The 23962-nt window shown below is 44.6% G+C and overlaps 1 protein-coding gene across 2 annotated transcripts in view; it reads right to left on the bottom strand.

Moving 5' to 3' along the window:
- Nucleotides 1-21219, bottom strand: part of LOC120455866 (homeobox protein aristaless) — a 32423-nt gene extending 11204 nt beyond the window's left edge. For both annotated transcript variants that reach the window (XM_039642338.1, XM_039642339.1), the window contains exons 1-3: nucleotides 20635-21219; nucleotides 14713-14763; nucleotides 7893-8113 (exon numbers count right to left, since the gene is read on the bottom strand). In XM_039642338.1, the coding sequence (XP_039498272.1) occupies nucleotides 7893-8113; nucleotides 14713-14763; nucleotides 20635-21208 (846 nt within the window). In that variant the 5' untranslated portion in view covers nucleotides 21209-21219. The remainder of the gene's footprint in view (nucleotides 1-7892; nucleotides 8114-14712; nucleotides 14764-20634) is intronic.
- Nucleotides 21220-23962: the final 2743 nt, after the last annotated feature.

Here is a 23962-nt window from a genome sequence, read left to right as displayed (position 1 = left end):
TAACTCATTATCGCAAGCAAAAAACGCAGAAATCCTTGCCAGCTACAGCAACAACAGCAGCAACAACAACATTATTGTTTGCCCAGCCAGATGAAATCGGATTTGTTGCCTGTTGCACACCAATTTTCTACTCAAAACTTATGACAGCCAATTCGAGAGAACGAACGAAAATTATACAGACACTCGATCGCAAGGGGGCCCAGTTGCAGACCATGACTATTCAGTTTCTCAGCCCATATGTACACACTTATGTATATGTACATATACAGAGATATATGAGATGTGTGAGTACATAATACAAGTATACATAGATGTGTGGCATACAACATGCAACGCCGTCTTCATCCTCGTGCTGTGGGGCTTGTTGAAATCAACATCAAACCTTTAATTTGATGATTCTGCAAATAATTCGTAGGAGTCGTTGACGTTTTTTGTTTAACTTTAACCACTCGCCGCCCCAGCGGACTTAGTCTGTTAACTTTTCCGCGCAGTCGAGGCGTGAAAATATAATAACACCTTTTTAATTATATTTGTCTTCCCCTTCACCTACCCCTTTTTTCTCAGTGCCCTCTGTTCGGACTACAGACAATGCTGCTGCTGCTGCTGCAAAAAATAAAAGTGAAAGGCAACATTTCAGGTGAGGTGCAAATTAACCAAAATTTGCCATAGTTGCGGAATTAGAGTGATCAGGGCAATCTACGATGGTGATTAGTGTGACCAGGCCTCGTGACTCACACCACATTCGCTCTTTCCACCTGAGTTACGCCGTTTTTTCCCTTTTTTTTCGAGTTGAATGCACTGCCGAGTGGCTCTACCTCTTATGGCAACTGTTCGTTTATGGATTTCCCCCTAGGGTATTTATAGAGACGCCAATTACGATTCGTATGCCTCCCCTTTTTTTGGGGCTTTTTGGCGGGGCAGTGTCGCACCTTTGACACCGTGAGATATTAGAAAAATGATTGAAATATATATGATAGGATTTAGCATATTGAGTATCTTAATTATATCAGAGCTATTCATTCCAAAACAATCTACAAGCTGTGCTATAAAAGAGGGCATATTCCCACCTTACTTGGAGGCAAACAGGAAATTGCCGCAAATGAAAACAATTTCCAAATGACTAATTTTCCGATGTACAAACACAGCCGTTTCTCACACTCACTCTTCTCTCAAAAATATATAAATATATATACAATTGTATGTGCATATGTACACTATAGTGTACACTTCTCGATAAGTCCAATCGGTCTGCAATAACGAGTTTTATGTGTGGGAGCTGGAAATTAGACTGGTTGCCCAATCTGGACGATCGACGATCGACGATCGACGATAATGTTTATTGAGTAAATACAAATGCGAGTTAACACATTCCGTTTGAATTGTCATGCGATAATTACGCCTTTCAAAACGCGATAATAGGCCTCATTCAATCGAGGCGTTCGAGAGCTCCAACAGATTGCCCTCTTCCTTGGATTTGGACTTGGTTTGGATTGTTGTTTTTTTTTTCTATTTTTTATTTGGGATCTCCAACTGATCTACTTTGGCCGATGACAGCCGCAGAAAATCGTTGGACTGCGCCTAATTGTTGGATGAGTTTTGATTTGGCTCCAGTGGGGCAGTTAATGTGGAGAAGTGTTTCAATTATCCAGCGTCCGTTTAAGTTGCTGATTCAATTGGGCTCGTGATAAAATCAAGTTGTTTTTCACTTTTGGAGCGATTATCGTCTCTAGTTTTACCACATATACCTGACTATTCATGTGACTGCAATAGTTTATCATAAATAATAGTGAAACTAGAAAATTAGTCACCCAATTAGTTACATTCGAGTGCAGAGGGGCCAATTAGCAGATCGAGTGGATAGAATACCGGTTGAATGGGTTGGAAAATCTGGGCTTTTTCGTGGGCTGGACAAATGGACAAATGAGCGAGCAGCGTGCTCATTTCGCACTAATAAGTTCGATGATATCTACAATGCGGATGGTAATGGTGATGCTGATGGTAATGGTGAGTGCGTGCAAGACGAATCATTACCATCCGCCGTTGAAGTGGGAAAACCGGCGAAGGTCACGTTTTCGCGCCGTGGGTGGTGTTCGGTGGGTGGGGCACCGCCCGGCATAAACAACAAGCAACAACCAACAAGCAACAACAATGGCAAAGGAACCCGCACCACTCGACACAGAAATAAGTGTAATTGCGACAATGTGGCTGCACTTACACGTGTCATCGCAGCATCATCATCCGTTATCCGCTGTCCATCCGAAAATCGCGGGAACACGCTACGCACTTGCTCTCAGGATTTTTCACCCCCCGGAAATGTTGGCCCAACGCGTTCCTCCCAAGGGATTCTGTATTCCGGATTCCAAAAGGGAAAGGACCTTCGGACTAACCACAATGGCACATTGTTGCCATTGACTTTCGGGGCAAGGGTGAGGGCAATGCTATTCCGCCGCCCAGCAAACAGCAAACCAAAAAATAAAATACCCCTTAGAAGGACACACATAAGCCTGGGATTACCAGCCGTTTATCAATTGCTTGCTGGCGGTGTGGGCAATGTGTAGTAATGGCTTACTAATTACACAAATATGAATATTTAATACTAAAAACCCTTTAATAGGTCACTCTTTCGCTGCGTCGTTCGCCACCCACTTGCTGGTTGCGTTTCCGTTGCGTTTTCCTGGAAACCTCGAGTGTGGAAAATTAAAATTCACTCACCCATCCACAAGCCCAAACCCCAAGGGCCACAAGAAATAAAAGAGAAACAATATAAAAAATATATATGTAAGTATAAGAAACAAAATGAAAAAATACAAAATACCAGGCATACGCACACACGATGTCAGGGTTGACATGAGCTCGAAGGTAACACAATACTCCAGGCAGCAACTACTTAAAATGCAATTATATGCATTATTATTCGGCTGCTGGGCGAGTGTATTTTTGTACACGAATACGCAGAATATGCCGATGGTCTGGGGGCCTGCGAGAATCACTGGAGAAAAATGGATGACGACGACGGGAACGACGAGTATTTAAATGCCCACCTCAGCTACTAATTATTACCAGGAAAAACTCTTGAAATTGACGTTTCATTTTGTGCGGCGGGGCACGTCAACACCCCGCTGCCCATCGAGGGGTTAAGGGGCCACGGGCATCGCGATCCCAGAACCAAGATCCAATGCAACCAACTCAGCAACTCATCTCCAGACCGCCTGTTTTCACTCAAGAAAGCCAAAGCCAAAATCCAAAAATCCAGAACTGGGTACTACTCTCGCCCGATCGTCGTGATTATGCACATCGAACTGCTGGCAACAGATTAAGGCACTCCAGAAATTATGAAAAAATAATATTTTTCTTGGAACTGATACCATTTTAAACGAATTGGTACTCGGCACAGAGTCAACAAAATGAAGATCATGAGAATGAGGCGAGAGTCCCCTACGAAGACTGCAGACTACGGGGACTGAAGAATGGGGAATGGGGAACGCAGAATGGAGAACGAAGAACGGAGAGCGAAGAATGGAGAATGGAGAACGAAGAATGCACCCAAATGAGAACTGAGGTAGGTAATCAGAGCTGCTGAGATGGATTTTTCAACGCCAGCTTGCGATTTCTTAACTCGAGATATTTGTAGAGTTTGTCTGAAAGTCTATAGAAGTATGCAACAACTGGCAAGTTATACCGAAAATACCAATCGTATGTATTGAAATTTTGGTTTTCGTTTTTTTTGCGTCAATAATTATCGGTATTTTGATCACAACAATCGAAATAGTGGTCCAAATATTGAGTGTCATACCTCGTTGAGTTCGTAATAAAATCGTAATAAATAATAAATCCAATCGAACGGTGTCCTCAAAAGGCGATTCTATTTTTTAGCCATTTTTCGCAAATTTTGATGATGGTACCCCTTACAAAAAATGCGAAAATTTGGCCAAAAAATATTTTCACAGAGTCGGTCAAAAAGTGATTTGGTTGGTTAGTATTGGTAATTAGGAGTAAAAAACTGTAATTCTTTTCGCATTCTGACCATTTCCAGCCAAGTTATACCGAAATTTTGAATTTTGCTTCGCTAGTTTAGAGATCTATGCTTTAGGTGGTATCTTTTATGGATATACATAGTTTGTAGATTTTAGAGAGGATTTGGCTACTTTTGCTGATCTTTCGCCAGATCTGGTTGGGCATCTCAGACGGCGGCAACGCGGACGGTATTGCGTCAAGTGGCAGCATCGGCCAGTCGACCTGTCTGCCACAAGTCTGCCGAGTTGCCAGCTCTTTGGGCCCCTCATTTTCGGGTTCCCAGGCTTGAAATGCGGCGATCTTATATGTAGGTGTGTGTGCCAATTGGAGGACTGCGGCTACTCCGATGACTCCACAATCTGACTCGCATTCGCATTCATTTCCATTCGGCGGCCCTCTCTATTCAGACATTCTTCACTTGGAAGCGTCGACACTTCAGTAAATTAGTTTCGTAGAACTTCCAAGACCCACCAAGGCCCACACTAAGCGGCATTTCCACCGAACACTTGAAGAAAAATCGAAGCCACAATCTGGTGCCAATTATAGTTGCTCGATCTGAAAACCGTCTATATATGCATACATACATATATATATTCGATCCAATAAGACGGCAAAAACCCATCAAGGGCTTTCAAAGTCAACTCAAAAAGCGAATGTATAATTTCGCCTCGAAATTCTTGCGGGGTTGGAAATTTATTCACACAGAAACGTGTAATTACCCAGACACAAAACACAGCAGAATCAGCAATGCACACACTCTCTCACACACACACACACAGAGACTCACTAACACAAGGCCAAACACTTACGCACACACACACATACCTCGAAAATTGGCAGCACAAAAAGTTCACTTCAAGTTCGTCTCTCTTTGCTGCGAGCGAGGAGCAGTTGAGGAAAAGTTCGGGGCGAAGGTGGGGAAGAAGCGGGTAGAAAGGCTGGAAAAAGTGGGCGGTTGGAGATGGGTGGGCGTGGCAGACGGGGCTGCTGCTACTGGCATGGAAAATTAACAATTTTTCAATTAAAATCAATACGGAGTGTGTACTTGTAGCCGTAGTTTCCTTTTTCGCCTCGCAGGGCTAAGGTGGGCATTGTGGGGTTAAGGGGCGCAAAAGTGGGCGTGGTTCTGCTGCCAGGGTAATCTGCATACGTGCCTGTGTGCGGGTGTGTGGGTGTGTGTGTGTGTGCACTTCATGAAAATAGCTTAAGTGCCTGAAAATATGCAACGCATTCGACGAGCCAACTTTGCTTGTGTGTGTGTGTCTCTACGTGTGTATGTGTGTGGAAGATAGCAGCTGCATATGTGTGTGTGCGCTTGTAAGGGTGTATGTTTATGTTTGTTTATGTATGTGATGTTAGTTTTTCGGGCGCCGCTGCTGTCATCACGCTGGAGTAAAATTCTAAAGCTTTTTTGGCTCAAATAGTGCTGTTAGTTTCAATGACACTGTCTGTGTGTGTGTTCGTTGCACTGGAAGAAAAACCACCATATTTATGCAAACCAAGTTTTAAATTCGACAGCTGGTTTTCTTTTCATCGCATACTCTTCGACACCTCTGGCGTTGACTTGCTAACTTAAGAGATATAAATTACCACATTTTTCTCTCTCTGTGTTGCTGACTTCCCTCATCGTTCTTGTACTTGTGCATCGTTTTGCGGTTGTTTCGTTCTTATCCAGTATTTTTTGGCCGTCTAACTGTTGAGTCCTTGCCCCCTGCACACATACACACTCACCCACCCACACACACTCGCACACACACACACACTGGGCTTGTGGATGTGGAGAGGGGTGAGGGGGACAGTCAAGGATAGACTCCATTTGTGGGCACCGCAAACAACGTTAAATGCAAATTTACGCTCCTGCCACAAACTGGCGTACAACTAGCGTAGCGCCCACACCCCTTTCTGGGTATCCACCCCCCTCCCTTCTTGGGTTTTCCACCCATTTTCCCCCCACTAAAACACACAGCTGTGCACACAAAATGGCCGTGCTTTGGCGCCATTGCTTCACTCCAGTTGTCCTTCGCTCCTGACTCCTTGCTGTTCTTGCTGTTCTTGTTGACTATTGCCGTTATTGCCAAGTTGAAGAGAGACGGAAAACCCCAAAGCGGCGAGGACGAGAGGAGGGGCGGGGTGGGGGCGGGGCGAAGGGTCGGGCAGCTCCAGTGGCCAGAATTGAAGTGTTAGTAGTAATGCTACTAATTGGACTCGCTTTTAGCAACGCTTCATGTGCCCCCAAGCAATCTCGATCCCGAGGACCCAATCCCAATCCCAAAGCCAGAGCTTCTTCAAAGTGCTCTACATACATATATATGTATGTGTGTTTGTGTGGGTGTGAGAGTCCTTCTCGAAAGTCTATAATTGGAAAATTTTACACACTCGAACATCAATTTCAACAGCAGCATGCAGCATGCCAGTTGAAATGCTGAAATGCCAGTCGATATGCGGATAATAGGCCGGGGGGCATCAGTGGGTTAATTACGTGCCAGCGATATATATTTTAATTGGCAGCGATCATAATAATTCTGTTTGCAGCTGCTCTCTAATATATGTAAGTACACTTTAATTTAGCTGTTGCCAATGGTCACTTTTTACATTTTTCCAATGCCAACAAATCGTTCACTTTTATAACTTTCTTCCCAATTTATTACACTTGTTTTCCGAAAATCCTTCGGCCGATTGCTTGTTTGCTAATACTTAATGGCCGGGAATGGTTTGAAGAGTCTGCCATTAGCAAACCGGCGAAAATGCGCGATAAAATTAGCGATTTCGAAACCATCCGTTCCACGATTCCGTACCTAAAGCAATTGAGTGAGCGAGGTGAGTGGTTAAAAAAGGGCAAATTCGCCAAGAAATCGCGCCATAATTACTCTTTTTTTTTTCTTTGCTAATTAAACACACATACACACTCATAGTCCTTTTGGGGTTTGCCTTTTAAGGGTGGCAATTTGGCACAACTGAAGCTCACTCGATGCACGCACACACATACACACAGTGTAGAGTCCATCTCGCTCACTCGCGCGGGCGAGGGACTTAGAACAATAACGGCCATTAAAATGCTTAATTATAAATTCGCAAACGTTGCTGAAAATTTCTACGTTTTTCCCCCCTGCCAGCCGTCTCACTCACACCCTATCGCCGTCTCACTTGCCCAGCGTGAAGCGAACGTTAAATGATTTCCGGATTTTGCGTTGTTCGCAAAGCTGTGCACACACACTTCTACCTATGCATGTGTGTGTATAGCACACTGTCCTTTCCATTGAAATGCAATTTTTTCAGTGACTTTTACCTTGGCCTTAACTGTTAGCCAAGAATCGTTTATTCTATCGAAAATATCGCAATACTATCGATTATCTCTGCACAGCAATAACTACCGATGGAGCTCTATCTCAGTGTCAGAAGAGCTTTAAGGCAGACCAACTATGTATACCCTTGGGCATATAGAGAGTAAAGAAGTGGAGAAGTGAATAAGTGGAGAGCATCCGATCGAAGGAGCTGCACTTGAGATTCCCCTCCCGGTTGCCGCTTATGGCTCTGATGACGCTGCACACACACACAGCAGCTGAAGGAGGTGTGAAAAATCAGAAAAAATCAGAAAAAATCAGGGCGGAGACATCCAAACAAGAGTATGCGAATTGAAAAGACAAAGGAAATGCAAATTGCTTGTGGCCGCCTTTCTGTTTTGCCAACAGCAAACACCTACTCGGCGGCGGATGTAATTAGTTTGTTAATTCATTAGGGGAATAATGCGAGCATGGAGTGGTAGTGGCAGTCGAAATGGAAATGGAAGGACTGAATTATCGAAAGACGAGAGACAAGAGACGAGAGACGGAAGACAATGCCCGCATATCGGATTACGCGGACAAACGATGCTGACTCACCTGTATGCGATCCTCGGGCAGTTCGGTCTTCAGAGACAGCATTTCGCGGGCATAGACGTCGGGATAATGGGCTTCCTTGAAGGCCTCCTCCAGTTTCTCCAGTTGGTAGCTGGTGAATATGGTGCGGCTGTGTCGCCGCTTCTTTTTCTTCTTTTTGCTATTCGCTCCCACTCCGAAGCCATTCAAGCCCTCCATGCCAAAGTCCTTGGGCGCCAGGGAGCCTGCAAGAAATGAAATTCAAAGAATTAGAATCTGTTCTCGGGTTTTTTACTTTCCCCAAAACACCAGCAGCTACTTACAGTATGCGCGCTCCCTTCTCCCAAATATCTAATAATATATTCTTGTCAAATTAGTTGACGAGAATCCCACGACCCGATGCCGGAAAACATGTGGCGCTGAAGCGCGACTTGAAGTGGTTTTGGTGGCTTGTTGTTTTAATATTTAATAATTGTATCTAGTTTCCCACTTGTCTGCAGTTTATCTCTTGTCACACACATCATCTTTTGTTCCAAGGAAAATCCCACTTGAGGCTGTGAAGGCTGTGAAGGCTGTGAAAAGCGGGGAGTGGAAAAGTGAAAGCGTCGAAGGAGGATGGCACTGGTTTGGGCATCCCGATTCGTTTTCGGATCGAAGGAAGGAGCTGACAGCCGCTGACAGGCGCGATTTGAGTTTTCGATGAGTGGCAGTCGAGTTTTTGCACAGTGAAAAAAGTGAGTAACATTCATTAGTGATTTAAATACTGCAGTTAAACCAAAATATGTATAACTTCGGAAAGGTAAGCCAATGTTCGCAATACAGAAAAGGTATTACCAAGCGATTTTATCATACACATTTTCTTGTGTGCACACAAAGTTGAGCGACCTGCAAACGAGTTGAGGATGCTGATGAGTCTGGGGATTGAAGATTGAAAATTGAAGATGAGCCGAAGACTGGGGATCGAAGCCACTTGGCGGATTGAGAAACCGAGTGCTTCGAGGGCTTGTTTTGCCCAAAAAACGAACTTGGAGCCCGAAGCACCCGGAAAACATAAATGCACAGTTCGGTGATCGAGTGGTCTGGACCACTCCGCAGTTTGGAAAGTACGGAAAAGTATGGAAAAGTATGGAAAACAAAACACACACGACCAACGGCATTCGTGCAGCCAGAAAAGGAAAAGAAAAACAAACCAAAAAAAAAAGCAGGGAAAAAACATTTCGCATTGAAATTCGATATGAAGAATGAAGTAGAAGCAGACTGTTGTGGCGGCTGACGAGTTGTTCAAGTGAACTCTCATCCGCATCCTCATCCTCATTTTCATTCCCATTAACGTTCCACTTCCCGCCCGTTTTTCCCACTAAATGTGCGTGAAAAATATCTGCGTTGCTGCTGGTGAAAATGCGTGTAATGAATGCTGAAAATTGCATCTTGAATTACCGCGCAAAAATGCAATTCACTAGAAGAATTCAAGAATTCAAGGTGTGTTGAGGGAAATGTAATTGTTGTGGCTGTTTGTTGCAACGAAATCGATTCAAGTGTGTATTTCACGGTCAGTATTTAATTGATCCAATACACCTGCTCTTATTATAGGTGTAAATAACCACTTTCAAATCACTAGCGATATAATAATTGGCTTTAATATTTCTAAATATTATACGTATGAATATCCATAACAAATGTTAGGAATAAGTTAATTTGGAAGCGCACAAAAGTAGGCAACGTCGAATTTCTTGCTAGCTTTTAATGAGCTCATGCACACACGCACACACACACCCACGCGCAGACTGGAAAACCCCACATGCCAACATGCACTCACACACACATGCATCACAACATATTAGCAATTAAAATTTTCTTAGTTAATTACTTTAAGCAGACGACGACGAAGGATGAAGGACGAAAGGATGTCGGCGACGTCAGCTGGGAAAAATGCCAGAGCAAAAAAATGTCGCCATCCAAATGAAAGGCGACAACATTCCTCCATCTCTCTCGCTCTCGCTCCACTTGGCGTCCTCTCTCTCTCTTTTTCTTGCCCACTCACTTAGCCGCACAAAGAAAGTTGCGCCCTCTCTTTCTTGCGTGGCAAGTGAGTTTTATGAAATTTATGCGCATTTCACTAGAAAATTTAATTAGGAAATCTAATTTGCTCAAAAGCGCATAAAAAATGTTGTCGCTTCCAAAAGGTGGGAGTAGGGGGGGGGGGGGGAGGTTGGGGAGGGGTTTGACTTTCGCCCCCAATCCCGCCGAAATTTCACCATCTCTATCCCCATTTCCCTTTCCGTTTCCGTTTTATGCCACGGCGTTTCTCTGACTTGTTCATTTTGTTGGCTAGCTAAAGTTACTGGAAGAAAAATGTGCCCATAATGTGCTCATTAGAAGTATTATTTTTCACTTTCTGTAAGTGTGGAAAGTGCTTCTATTCCATTGAAATATTCCAGTGAAATATTGAGAAAGATATTGATAAATATATAGCTGCATACTTTTCGACACCTACACAAGTCATTTGCAAATCGTAATGATTTCTGTGACATTGAGAGTCTGCTGAAAAAGTACCCAACAATGTTTCCGGTGTGGCTTTTCCTCTGCAGAACCCTGTTCCCCCCCCTTTTCGCTCCTGCTCCTGTTTCTGTTTCTGTTCCTGCTTCTTCCGCCCAATTTTCACCCCTCTGCCCGCCCGCCCACTTTGCCGCGCACTTTCCCCATTTCCATGCCATGCATCAAGTAACCAACAAAATGACTAATTCCTCGTCTCTGTGTTGGTGTGCAGCGGTTGCGTGTGCGCTAGTGTGTGAGTGTGTGAGTGTGTTAGTGTGTGTGCGTGTGTGTCGCATAAACAGTTGCATGGCAAAATACGCTAATAAAGTGGCTGAGTTGTTGGCAACGCGGCAGCGGCGCAGCTGCGCAGTCGACGCCGGCAGAGGCGGTGGCAGCGACGACGACGTCATCGTTGAAGGGGCATTCGCAATCCGCAATTTGCATTAGCACCCAAAGTGGCTGCGTTTTTGTGCATGTGTGTGGATTTCGCTGGCAGTGTGAGTGTGTATGTGAGTATGTGTATGGGTGTGAGTGTGAATGTGAATGTGAGTGTCCTGTGAACTCCATTCGGATATTCGCTTATTTTCGTACGCTTTTTTCGTACTAATTAGAAACGAAATTGAATTATTTGCTTGAGGAATCAAACAGAAGCCACAAAACGCAAAAAATCAGAAAAGAGGCTACGGTGAGTGGACCAGTAAATGCTCCAATTAACAGCTTTGGTAGCTTTGCTTTTTGATGCCGTTGGGTTAATTTCAGCCTGCCGGTGAACAAGTTACTTGATCATCAGCCTCATTATCAGTGCATTCCATTTTATGAATTTTATGAAGTAGGTAAAATATATGTCTACTAATTAAATCACACATCAGTGTCACACGAAGTGCAATGCAAATGAGTACATCGCATGTGCAATGATACATTCGCATGACCTTTATTTCTAATGGGATTTCCCCCCTCATTTCAGTGTGTTTTCCAAGAATATCTGATTACCGCAGGCAATTATAGTGGAGAAAATAATGCAAATTGTACGCGAACTTTGCAGTTTCCTTCTATTAACCCATATCTAACTTTTTCGCTATCATCGCATCCGCTGAATTTCCTGCACTTCGTTAACGCTGCAAAAATAAAGCACAATTTTCACGTGCTCTGTGGAAAAGTGAAAGAGCGAGAAGTTTTAGTGGCAGTATTGTTGCTGTTGTTGCCACTACTGTTTTTCCATATTGTTGTCACTGTGTAAAAAAGGAAAAAAGGAAAAGCGCTTTGCACTTAAAGTTCGTTGAGTTCGCTGGGGTTGGCGAAGTGGAAAGAAGAAAAGAAAGGCAAGGTGGCCTAAAGTGTGGCCAAAAACGAGGAAAGGGTTAGGAGGCTGTGCCATCAACTTGGCTATTTCTAAGTTAATCCTTACACTCATTTCACAAAGAATTGTGCAGCTTTTTTTAAGATTTTCAGCACTTTTGAACATATATTTTTAAGCAGTAATTACTGAAACATTATATAGAGTTATTATACTTGTAACTCATAGTTATTTACTTGTATGCTTCAAATAAATAGTGAATAAGACACCTTTACAGGTATTTTCGGGTATTTGCCATGCCTAATTTTTAGCCAAAGCCGACAGCACTGCGAAAAATTGGGGGCAGCAGCCGTCGCGTTAACCAACTTTGACACAAAGCTGGCTAAAGCGCTGCCGCCCAAGAGGGGTGGGGGGTGGGGGGTTAACTACCAGTGCGCCTGCTTTTAAATGGTGGCATTGAGGATGAAGAAGAGTGGGTGGATTTTCCCACTGGTGAAACTGGCGAAACAATGCAGTGCAATGCCGAAGAAGCAGAAGCAGCAGTCACTCGACGACAAGCAAGGAATCTAATTAACAATTTTCCATTGAGTGAGCAAATTACGAGGAACAGGCACAGAAAGCGAAGCAAACCGGCAGGCCGACGGCACTGATAGAAAGAGACGGCACTAGCAGTGGCCGAAAGAGATGGCAACAGGGCCGTAGAGGGAGCAGGCACGCAGACAGGAGCAATTAGACGGCCACGAATGCCGGACAATGTCAGAGCGAGTTTCCGCAGTGAATTCCAGCCAAAGTCATCGACTTTTTGGGCCACAAGTGCCCGAAATTTGCATTACCTTACACATGAAGAATATATTTCGCATTATAAAATAATTAATCGAAATCAATATGTGAAATACCTGGGCTGAATTAAGCAAATGGTTAAATAGAAACCAGTTTGTTACAACTAGCTGCCTATTTTCCGAGGAAACAGATATCTTCATTGATTCTGTGACTAATTCACTTTATTCACCGGCTGATCCTTAACCCTTTGCCACCACCCCAAACCCATGAACATGTACATACATACGTGTGTGTGTTAGCCCATCTTGCGCGTTTTATCACCCTGACATATTCACCTATTCAGTCAACTGGTGCGATGTGAATTGCGATTGGTTTTGCCTCACACATGTGTGCTGAATGTGTGTTGGTTTTTGTTTGTTTTTTTTTTTGTCGTTGTTTGTCTTGCGTGTTTCAATTAAGCCGTAGAATTTTCTCGGGGGCCTTTGCTTTCGACATGGCCAGCAAATAAAACTTAGACACGCTCGAAAGAAAAGGATTGTGGATTGTGTGGGGGTAACGCAATGCCACGAAGGGGGAAAAAATGCCAATTAAAATCTTAGCAATGACAAGTGCAACACGATGGTGCAACAGCCACCGCTTTCCACTTTCCACCTTCCACTTTCCCACTTCCCACTTTTCCATCCAAGCAACAGCAATCTCCCATTTTTCAAGGCAAATTGCCCTACTTGTCAGTCTCTTGGCTTCTTCGCTTTTTCCTTGGCTTTTGTGTAATCTTGTCTTGCAATCTGCTCGCAGCAAATGGCTCAAAAGTGCCTGCCACCGCCGGCCCGCTTTTCTTCGCATTTTCCCTCCCGCCATCGCACCATCCCCACCACTTTTCCTTTGGAAGAATGCAGGCGTCGAGTGGAAGACTTAAGCAGGGCACTTCGCCCATAAAAACAGAATGGAAAGAATGCGCGGCCAAGTGGCCAAGTTCGTGTTGCCTGGCCCAGTCAGAGATTAGAGTCTTAGAAGAGCCCACTGCGCGGCAGCAACATCGCAGCAGCAACATGCAACAGCAGCAGCAGCAACAGCAGCAGTGGAAGCAACATCAACTTCAACTTCATTCAACTTCAGTAGCAGCAACAACAGCCACAGCGACAAAAGGGCAATTAAGTAGGCCCAAGATCTCGGCAAAAAGAGTTAAGAGCCACCAAGTGGAGCCTCGGATGAAGCAAACAATCATAGGATGTCTTGCATTTAAGCTGCGACTAAGCCTTCCACTTTGGGTTTTAGTTTCGAAAGAAAAAACAGTTTAAAGGCAGATGAAATATTTCGAAACTTGTTGGGATGCTTCCGATTTAGGTACTTGATCAATTTGTGCCAATGTGCGAACTTTCAGTGTCTTTCAATTTATTGGAAGCCCTTTTCCCGCTTCTCCCCCCCCTGCCCCTTCGAATTCCTGGCCATCCTTCGAACCAGTTTCCAGGATCCTTTCTTATTAGACAAGTTTATGTGTGCGCTTCGCATTTCTTTCGCCTTTTGTTCTGGGATTCCCCCTGCGTTTGTGTTTGTGTTTGTGTTCGTGTGTGCTGCCGTCGAAAGGGTTAAGGCGGACAGAGACGGCACGAGTTAAGAGCGAAAGAGAGGGGTGACAGGACGTGTGAGGTGGCGAGGATGTGAGGAGAGATGTATGCGCGTGCAAATTGCGTATAAAAGCGTATGTTGAAAATATTTATTGCCCGTTACGAATGCAACAAAATGAAAATGGAAATTTCATTATTTGACTTTTGTCCCTCGCATGTGTGTGCGTGTGTGTGTATGTGTGTGTGTTTTCCTCGTTTTTTCGTTAGCTAAATTGTTTATTTTATTAGCAATTTGGAGAATTTATGTGCGCGACATGTGAAATTTGCGCTTCACCCTTTGCCTCCCTTGCTCCCCTGCTCCTTGCCCCTAACCCCTTGACACTGCCCACTGCCCCCTGGCCACGCCCCCGGGCCGCAGGACCTGAAGCATCCGGCGGCATCCATGACTCAAATTGAAGCACAGGAATGCCCATTAATTAGGACGAAGCGCGCGTCTGACGCCCTCTGTTGGTCAAAGGATATTCAGCCTTTTATTTGGCTTTCGTTTTTGCGCAGGATTGCGCAAGAGGGATGGCAGTCCGAGGAGTCGTCCAGGATATATGGCCTACCTTTAGGCTTCCCCCCAAAATTTGATTATCCCCGGCGATTGCAATCAAGCATGTGAACTTACCGGGCAAACAAGTTCCGGCTCCTGCGGCGAAGCTTTTAAGCTGCGGAAATCCTGCAATGAAATGGAAAACCAGTTAGTGAGTGAGTGTTCTACAATTGTAGTGCGGTTCTACTTTCGATATCGATCAAGGCCTTTACAGCGAGTATGTACTGTACATACAAGCAGCAGTCGCGTTGGTATTTTTGCATTTATTAGCCCGACAAGAGCCTTCGAATTAACACTTAAAGAATTGAGAAGCCGAGCGTTGCAAGCACATGACATTTTGAGTTTGTGCGCATGCACTGAGGAAAACAACTTGGGCCAAATCAGTAAAGTATAGTAAGAAATGGTGTGAAAGAATATATTATTAACTTGTTAGCACAGACAGACTGACACTAAGGCAATCACTTTTTGATAGAAAATGTAAGGCTTAAAGTTTTGACTTTTCTCTCGGTGCGCTGCTGGCACTCAGAAATGCAAATCGGCGACCTCGATGTCGAAAACGAGGCAGGCACTCCTTGCAGTCTTAACCCCTATCTGGCCCTGCCAACCCCTCTGAACCCCACACCTCGCACCCCCCCTTGCAGTGAGCGAGTGACATATCAAAGCAAAATCAAATTTGACAGACAACCGCGCTAATTTCTGCTCGATGTTTCATTGTTTCAAGGCGTTCGTCTCGTTCGAGTTCGTTGTGGTTTGCTTTTGGTTTTGGTTTGCTTTTGGCTTTGTTTCGTGGCTCCAGAAGGGGAATCGGAATCGGAATTGGGAAAGGGAAAGGGATCGGGATTGGGATTGGGATTTGGATGGCGAACTTGGAACTGAAATTGGGACGCTAACTGAATACGTCAATTGTTTTTTACGGTGACGCATTCGCATTCGCATTCGCAATCGCAATCGAGAACACAATGAGACCTCGACATATGCCAACAATAATAACGATGATGGTGAGGATGGTGATGATGATGGTGATTATTATGTCGACAATCAAGCCGCATTTATTAGCTCTCTACCAGTTGAGAAATACCAGTTGCCGATGAAATTCGATATTACTTCTCTGAAGAATTGCTGGAACAAAAACAAGGCAAAAAAACAAAGTGGGAAACTGCAAGTGACGAAGTATTTATAAACTGATTAACGCTCGACAATAGCTGATATGGGTCGCAATGCAAACTGCAAACATTGGGGTAGATATGGGAAAAATATGGGAAAATACCAGGGAATCGGGAAAACGGGGATTGAGGGATTCAGGGAATTGGGGAGCCAACGGCGGACCGCACAAGGCGATCGTGGAGCGTGTGGGTCGTGAGCATCCGCCGCAATCCGCCGGAGTTCATGATGCAAAATAGCCGATTCGGTGTCCATCTATATAATCGCCATATACACTCGAACGTCGTGAGTGAAAATCAAGTGAATTAATTAAGGCGAGCAATTCAAAGCACGGAATTTGTGTCAAATTGAATACTATCGTATTTCAAATATGAGCTAAAAAGTGCAGTTTCCATCTGTTTTCTATTGAAGCAAGCTGTAAGCTCAATTAGCCCAAAAAAAAAGCAGCAAGTGAATAGGCAAACGTTCAACCATCGCTTATGTGAGCCGAGTGCTTTCGGCCAGGTGAATCACTTCGTGGCCACAATTGAAACAATTTTCAGTCGAAAAAGTGCTGAGTAGCCACTCCAAATAGCCAGATAGATGGCCATGCCATGAATAATTAGCAGTCGTAGTTCGTAGTTGTTGATTGTTGCTGTTTCGAGTTGAGTTGCTGCTGTTGGACAGTGAAAGCAGCCAAATTTCGAGTTCGAATTCAAATCAAAATCCAAATCAAAATCCAAATCCGTACCGGAATCCCACTTTCGAGCCGCTGAAGAAGCAAAGCGGCCGCCGAGGAAACTCAAGTGCCAAATCGTGTTTATTTGCGTTATAAAATTAGCGCAGTGCAGAGGCGTCCGCCAAGGGGTTCACATACTCGATCGTTGCTCCCACAAATCCCCCTAAATCCCCCCGAAAAAGAACCCCCCTGAAATGGCGCTCCTGTAAGTCGCTGGCTGTGCAGTCAAAGTGAGTCGAGCTTTTGGGGCACGAATTGCCCGGCTCTGATTGCCATGTGACGGGGCACAAAATCCAGCTTATGAATACATGAATACGAATGCGAATACACTGGCCAACGAGACTCGAATACGAATGTCTGCTATATATTATCGGGCAATTATCAGCATTCATTTACATGTGTTTTTCAGCAGTATGCAAGTTTTGCAGCTTTTCAAAGTACATATAATATAAACTAGTATTCACGAACGTAATTAACGCATTTATTGCAAGTGTAATTTGTGATTATCGTGAATGAATTGCATGGCGTTCCGTTTGGGAAAATTCGAAATTATTGCGGCTAATTCCGCTTGATGCGAACTGCTGTGAATCAACTGGCACCCACACCCGCACAATCGCTCACCATTGCACTCACACTCACACTCGCACTCACACTCACGATCGAACTCACACTCACACTGGCACGGACAAATTAACCCTTGAGTGGCACTCGGCACTTCGTTCGTCAAGTTGCTTTAATTGACTTTTAAATTTGCAAAAAATCAAAGCGAAAAAGTGTGACAAAGTGCCAAAAACAAGAATGTAAAGCATATAAGTGGCGTTTGTTCCGGGAGGCGGGGGTAGGCGGGGGAGGCGGTAAAGTGCAGCCAACAACGACTGAAACAATAACTGCACTCGTGCAACGCTGACGCCGAACATTTTCACACCTCGGACAATGCGGAATGCAGAAATTGCGGGGCTTCCAGGGGTTAAGCAGGGGGTGGACCGCTCTGAAAATATAGCAAGTAAAAAAAGAAAAAATGTAAAAAAAAATTTAGAAAGAGAAATACTCAAAAAACGAAGGGCGTTTGTCGACACTTTTCCGAACTTCTCCCACATTCTTCACACGTTCTTTTTTCTAATTTACGTCAACGCAAAATCAAAGCAAAGTCAAAAGACGACCGCACACAATGTCCGAGGCTACAAACTACAATTAAGAATATTTTTATCAGCCAAGGAGACACCGCTGCATGCGTATATATATCTATATATATATATGTATATATATACATGTGTATATATGTAGGTATATAATGGGGCTGGCTATTAGCAAAGTGGCTCAAATATCAAAGGGCGGCGCATACAGATACTTGGATATTGAATGTTGGATGTTGCATGTTGAATGGAGATGGAGATGGGCAGAGTTTTCGGCAAACTGACAGGCAGCAATTAGCAGTTCTGGAGTCATTGAGCCATTGAGGCATTGCAACACATCCGTTGCCACTGGAAACGATCATTACGTGCAGCTCAACAACCAGTTGACTCCTGTGCGCGCTTATTGACTTATTAATCAAAGGGAAGTTATGATACAGCAAGTAGAATATTCAATCCGTAACTGCATTTAAACTTAATAATTATTACTGCCTCAAGCTCATGCAACAATTTAGCTAGCTTTAATTTTCGAACCCGTACCAAGTTACTTACTCATTATCTGTATACATTTTTGGCATGCCGAGCTGAAAAGCTGAAAAGCTAAAAAACTGAAAATCCTAAATGGTTAATTTCGAGAGGCGAGTGAATTGCCAAAATGTTTGCAACACAAGTGCACCAATACACGTGAAATGTACAATCCGTGTGTGTATGTATCTGTGTGTATGTGTGTGTGGCGGTGTGCAAACACATCAAAACGACTGTCACAACAAAGCGACGCGAGGAGCCAAAGTGAAAATTGTCAATTAAATGTGGGGGGAAAGAGCGAACAGCGAAAGCGAAGAAAAATCGCTTTTCTTATTGTCGTTGGGCAACCAATTTTCCGATTTGGGTTTCCCTTCTGGTAAAAGATCAAAGGCACTTAATGGAAGGCGCCAAATACACCGCTCTGGACAGGAAATCCGCCAGAAAGCCAAGCGAAAATCCAAAGCAAACCTGATGCGATTTTTTAATTGACGAGCTGGCCACGCAAATGGTTATAAAAGTATAAAATCAACAACGGATACCCGAAATATTCGTACGACATGCGGAACGAGTTGAAAATATGCAAAATTAAATAGGATGACGCGAATGAAAAGCAGAAAGTAATGCTAAACATAACAGAACGAGGTGCTAAGAATATTGGGGCTAAACCAATGAGCACGACTATAACATACCCTAAATTGTAAACCTCTGCCAGAGGACAGCCACTTTTTCTACCATCGCAGTTCATCGACCAGTTATTAGGTTATTAATGGTATACCCATTAAAATGTCATACCAATCTGCAAGTCCATGCTACCCTTAGCACAACTATTCAGTGCTCTTTCCCACATTTATTAAACGCAAATTACGACGAAGCCGTGGAAATGGGCGATAAACGGAAAGGAGTATTGTAATTAAAATAACACAGACAACTGCGAGCCAAAATGAAAGCCGCACAACATGCGAAATCAAAATAATAAAACCCCTGAAAAGGGTCCGGAAGTGTAGGGGTAAACAGATTTGAAATCAAGAAATCAGATTCGATATAATATACATATGCATACATGAGTTGAGTGAGTGCGACAGTGAAATTGGCACAGTGAATCAGTGCAGAGCAATGGAAATCGGCGACGATGACGATGATATTTCAACGCTAATTAAAATAATAATAACAATAATAACAGCTGCCACTTGAATCTGCAAGATTATCGGAGGGCCTCGCTCTTTTCTCACACAGCAAGAAATTGGGCGACCGTTTGGGATTCGGTTTTCTGTTTATGGGTTTATGAGATCCAAGATATAATTCATCAAATAAACTGAACGTGTTAAACTTATCCCCGTTGAAATGCTGTTATTCAACTGCTTGCTGCGAAACCTCATTTGCTAAATAGAAGTTCCTAGTTTTTTTTTACCGTGTAGCAATCCCTGCTTCCACAGCTTCTCATGCCGGTTTCATTTCTGTTTATCTGCGTTCGCTGTCGTCGCTCCGACTTCGACTTCGATATTGCCACTTGCAAATGAGCTTTGAATCGAGAGACAGCAGGTCGACTCGAGTTTACGGCGAGTGTGTGGGTTTTTCTTTCAGTGTGCGTGTGTCATTGCCTGCGCCGATCGCCGAACAAAGGCGCACCTACAGTGGCACCGCATCGCCCAAAACCTATGCAAAAAGCTTCTTATAAATTGATTTCAATTTCCAACGTTTTTTAACAGTAACTGGGATACTTTTTGAATCATATAGATGACTATAGATGACACATCGCAACTATTGTGGAGCGCAGTTTCTGCGATGTTTAAACCAAAGTGCACCACTTCGCACCACACACACACACTCACACACACAGTGCAATTAGCAGCTCAACTTGAGTGGTGGTGCTCTGGAGTGAAGTGGTTTCGGAGGCGGATTGGTGGATCGGTGGATCGGTGGATCGGTTGAGGGCGGTGTGTCGTTTGCAGTGGGGCTAAAGCTGATTTGGCGGACGATGGACCGCTGATTAATTCCTTTTTTATGCTAACTAAGCGGCACTTCAGACACCGATTCGCCCCACTGTGTCTGCGTGTGCGTGTGAATCGTATATGTGTATCTGTATCTGAATCTGTATCTGAATCTGAATCTGAATCTGAATCTGTATCTGTATCTGTATCTGTATCTGTATCTAAATCTGTATCTGTATCCGTGCGCCTGTGTTGGTGCGTCTGGCAGGTGACAAAACCAGTTGCGATTGCTAATTGCGTTTAAGCTTTGATTGTCATTGTAAATGTGCATGGGACACATCGAACAAAACATTTTTCAAATCGCTATGGGGAATTATTCGTGAGCCAAGGCACTTTTCAATAAAGAATGTTAACTTTATATACATATATATATAAATTCAATTAAGATCTGTGATTTGCGAGCTATTAATTGCAATTCGAGTGATTGGGTGGTTGGGTGGACGATTGTTCGTCGATTGTGGGGACAGTGGCTTACCCTGCGCGTGCAGCAGCGGGTGGTGCGGATGGTGGGGGTGGTGGTGCTGCAACGGCGGCGGTGGCGGTGGCCCTCCAACGGCTCCGTGTGGATGGTGCGGGTGGTGGTGGGGGTGGTGCTGGTGCTGGTGCTGATGTTGATGATGGTGGTGCACCGCCGCGGCTAGTTGGTGGGGCATAAAGGCGGCTGCCACCGCCGCATGGGCATTGAAGTAGGCCATTCGCGAGGCGGCTGCCATGGTCATTTGTTGGTGCTCCCTGTACTGATGGTGGTGCGGCTGCTGCTGTTGTTGCTGCTGGTGGTGCTGCTGCTGTTGTTGTTGCTGCTGCTGTGGCTCCAAACCGTTCGTTAAATTGCCCTCGGCCGCATTTGTTGCTGTTGCTGCTGCTGATGTTGCTGATGTTGCTGCTGTTATTGTGGCATTTGTTGTCTTTGGCGGCGTTGGCGTTTGACGCTCTTTTGCCACTGTTGTTGTTGCACCGGCAGTTGTCGTCAGATCGGTTGGCGCTTCTGTGGCCGCTGCCACCGCCAAGCCCAGCAGCTCCTGAATGGCGAAGGGCGAGCGCTGCGGCATTTTCAATTGCAAATATTTCGATCAATTGCCTATGTCGATCTAGCTATTGCCGTTGTCAACAAAAACTGATTGAAGACATCGTGCTACCCCAATGGCAAAGCAAAAAAAAAAAACAAAAAACTATATATATATATATAGGGAAACAATGGCAAGTTGGCAATGTTGTAAGACGTAAGACGTAGGACTACGCGAAATGCAATTTGCGATTTGCGATTTGAGAGTTGAGATTTTGAGCTGGCACGCGTCGCAGGAAAACACACAACAAATTCGCAATAATTTCCACGTTAAACTGTTGCCTGCGTTAATGTGCACCAGGAGTTTTGTCGTCGCAGTTGCTGTTTCTGTTTGCTGTTGCTGTTGCTGTTGCTGCCGTTATGTTGCTGCTGGTGGTTGGCTTTCGACTTGGCTTTGCATTTCGCTTTGGATTTGGCCAAGGAGGCATTCAGCTAACAAACGGTAAACGGCCAGCGGAGCTTTGCTCTTCCGAGGACCTCAAATCATGGCAAACGCAGCAGCAACATCTGCAGCAGCAGCAGCAACAGCAGCAGCAACAGCAGTAACGGCGGCAACAGCAGAGCGCCGGGCAGCGACGCCCGCGTCGACTGCGCTGCCCGGCAACGGTAAATATTCAGGGGCGGTCTCTGTCGCACGCTAGCCGCACTCTTCGCCGCTCAGCGAGTGCGAGAGAGTCGGCAGCATGTGGGCCTTCCCCTCGGCAACATGGCGCATGTGCAACATCCATTCGGCGTGAGAGTGAGGAGAGCCGCAAGTGCCTTCCAAGCAGCAGCTAGCCGTGCTGCTCTCGCACACGCACTGCCTTCCAGTTTTCCCGCAAACTTCCAGTTCTGGCCGAAACATATGTGTATTGGTGCGCTGCTCATCGTTGTGTTAGTGCCCGATTGCCACAGTGTGCGGCGCCCATTTTGTGTGAGTGAAAGAGAGCCAAAGAGCCAAAGAGCGGGAGAGGGCGAGGGCGCGGGCAGCAGGGATGGGGTGCCGTAAAAAGGCAAAATAATAAAAAAAAAAAAACAAAAAACTATTTCGCAGACCCGAACTCGAACTCGGAACTCCAACTGCTCGCCGTTCGATGAAGGACGCCAATTTATGGCCCAAAAAACGAGCCACCATTCGGTTTCCAGCTGTAGAAACTACTCACTTGTCGGCCGCCTAACAATGCCCTTTCCTTCCCTTTCCAAAAAAAAAGCAGTCTAATTAAAATTTTCGCCAAAAACTTGTACTATTGAAATGCGTAAATTAGCATTTACACCACGTCTCGTGTGTGTGCGTGTGTGTGTGTGTGTGTGCTAGCGGGAGAGTCCTTGCTGCGCAGTATTGCTGGATTCCGAGTGATTTTGGGGTCGTATGTGGGTTATTGTTCTCAGGGAACTCGGCCTTCCACGGCAGTTGTTGTCCCGAAATTCGGCAAATGATTCGGCTTGATTTCGGTAGTGGAAAAGTAGAGCTTGTAATGGACTTGCAAATTACTGCTAGGCAATTGAGGGACTTACAATTATCTCGGCCCCGAAAGGAATCTCCTGCCAGGCCCATACACAGATAGAAAAAACGTTTACTAATACTAGTTCTATATTTTAAGTTATGAGAAAAAGTTTTGTGTATTTTGATACATTTCGATTCCATTCTCTATACACACACACTTATTCACTAATTTCTATTTAAACCAAATTATGCAGTGGACACCGGTAATTGGAAAGCCACGATCGGTGGCTGGGTGTTGTGAGGCTTTTCTCACGCCCCCACAGTGGGCTCCCGCTATGGAGAAACCCACGCGGCAATTAGACAATTGAAATGCCAACGCTCACACGGCCATCGCAGCGAAATCGGAGCGGATCGAAAACGGAACGGAACGGAACGGAACGGAAAGCTATAGCACCGATCACATCATCATAAGTACATATGTATGTATGTACATGAGTATGTATGGTGCATATCCGTCGGGCCACGCAGTCTGGCATTTAGAAATGAAAGAAAGAGAGGCAGCACGGCCGTGCGAGAGAGATGGCTGCAGGCAGAAGAAAGGAAGGCAGCGAACGAGGAGTGCGTGCTAGAAGAATTTCGCGGGTAATTCGATATTTTCTTAAGCAGGTTGCCCCCGAATGGATATGATTCATTCATTGGGTATGCGAGTTGAGTTGAGTTCTCAAGGCGAAATTCGTATATTTACTGGAATTTGATTGTTAATTAACTTGCAATTACAATCGCTGGGGGATCCTGTCAAAATAAATATTGAATTTCGCCGATGCGATTATTATGGGTAATTCGATATTGAGGAATATAGTTTCTCTCCATTTCGCTGGAGAACCATCTAGTTTTCACCTGGCCATTATCCATTGGTTACATTTCAATGTTGGCGATTTCATGTTTTATTTCCCCACTTTTTTTTTACTGGGTCCTCTGGCATGTCCTTCAAGTTTCCAAGAACTCGGACCTGTGCGCTTTTGTTTTGCAAATATTTTGACGTGCCAACGAAGGACTGACAACCCGACTACCTGGCCATAGTCCGGCTATATATTTATATATGCATATGTGTATAAATATATATTCAGATGTTCACATATACCATAAATTTGAATACTTTGATACCGGGTGCCTTATTTCGTCTCAAGTTGCTCTTCACATTTCTGGTAGTTGACGTGGCCCGCCAAATGATTTAATTATGATCTCAAGTGCGAAAGTTTACCAAAATCGATTGTCAATTATGTGTCGAGATTTATTTACCTAACTATTATTGTCTTG

The sequence above is a fragment of the Drosophila santomea genome, chromosome X (assembly GCF_016746245.2).
Source record: "Drosophila santomea strain STO CAGO 1482 chromosome X, Prin_Dsan_1.1, whole genome shotgun sequence".
Classification (NCBI taxonomy): Eukaryota; Metazoa; Arthropoda; class Insecta; order Diptera; family Drosophilidae; genus Drosophila; species Drosophila santomea.
This window is presented reverse-complemented; position numbering and strand designations above follow the sequence as displayed.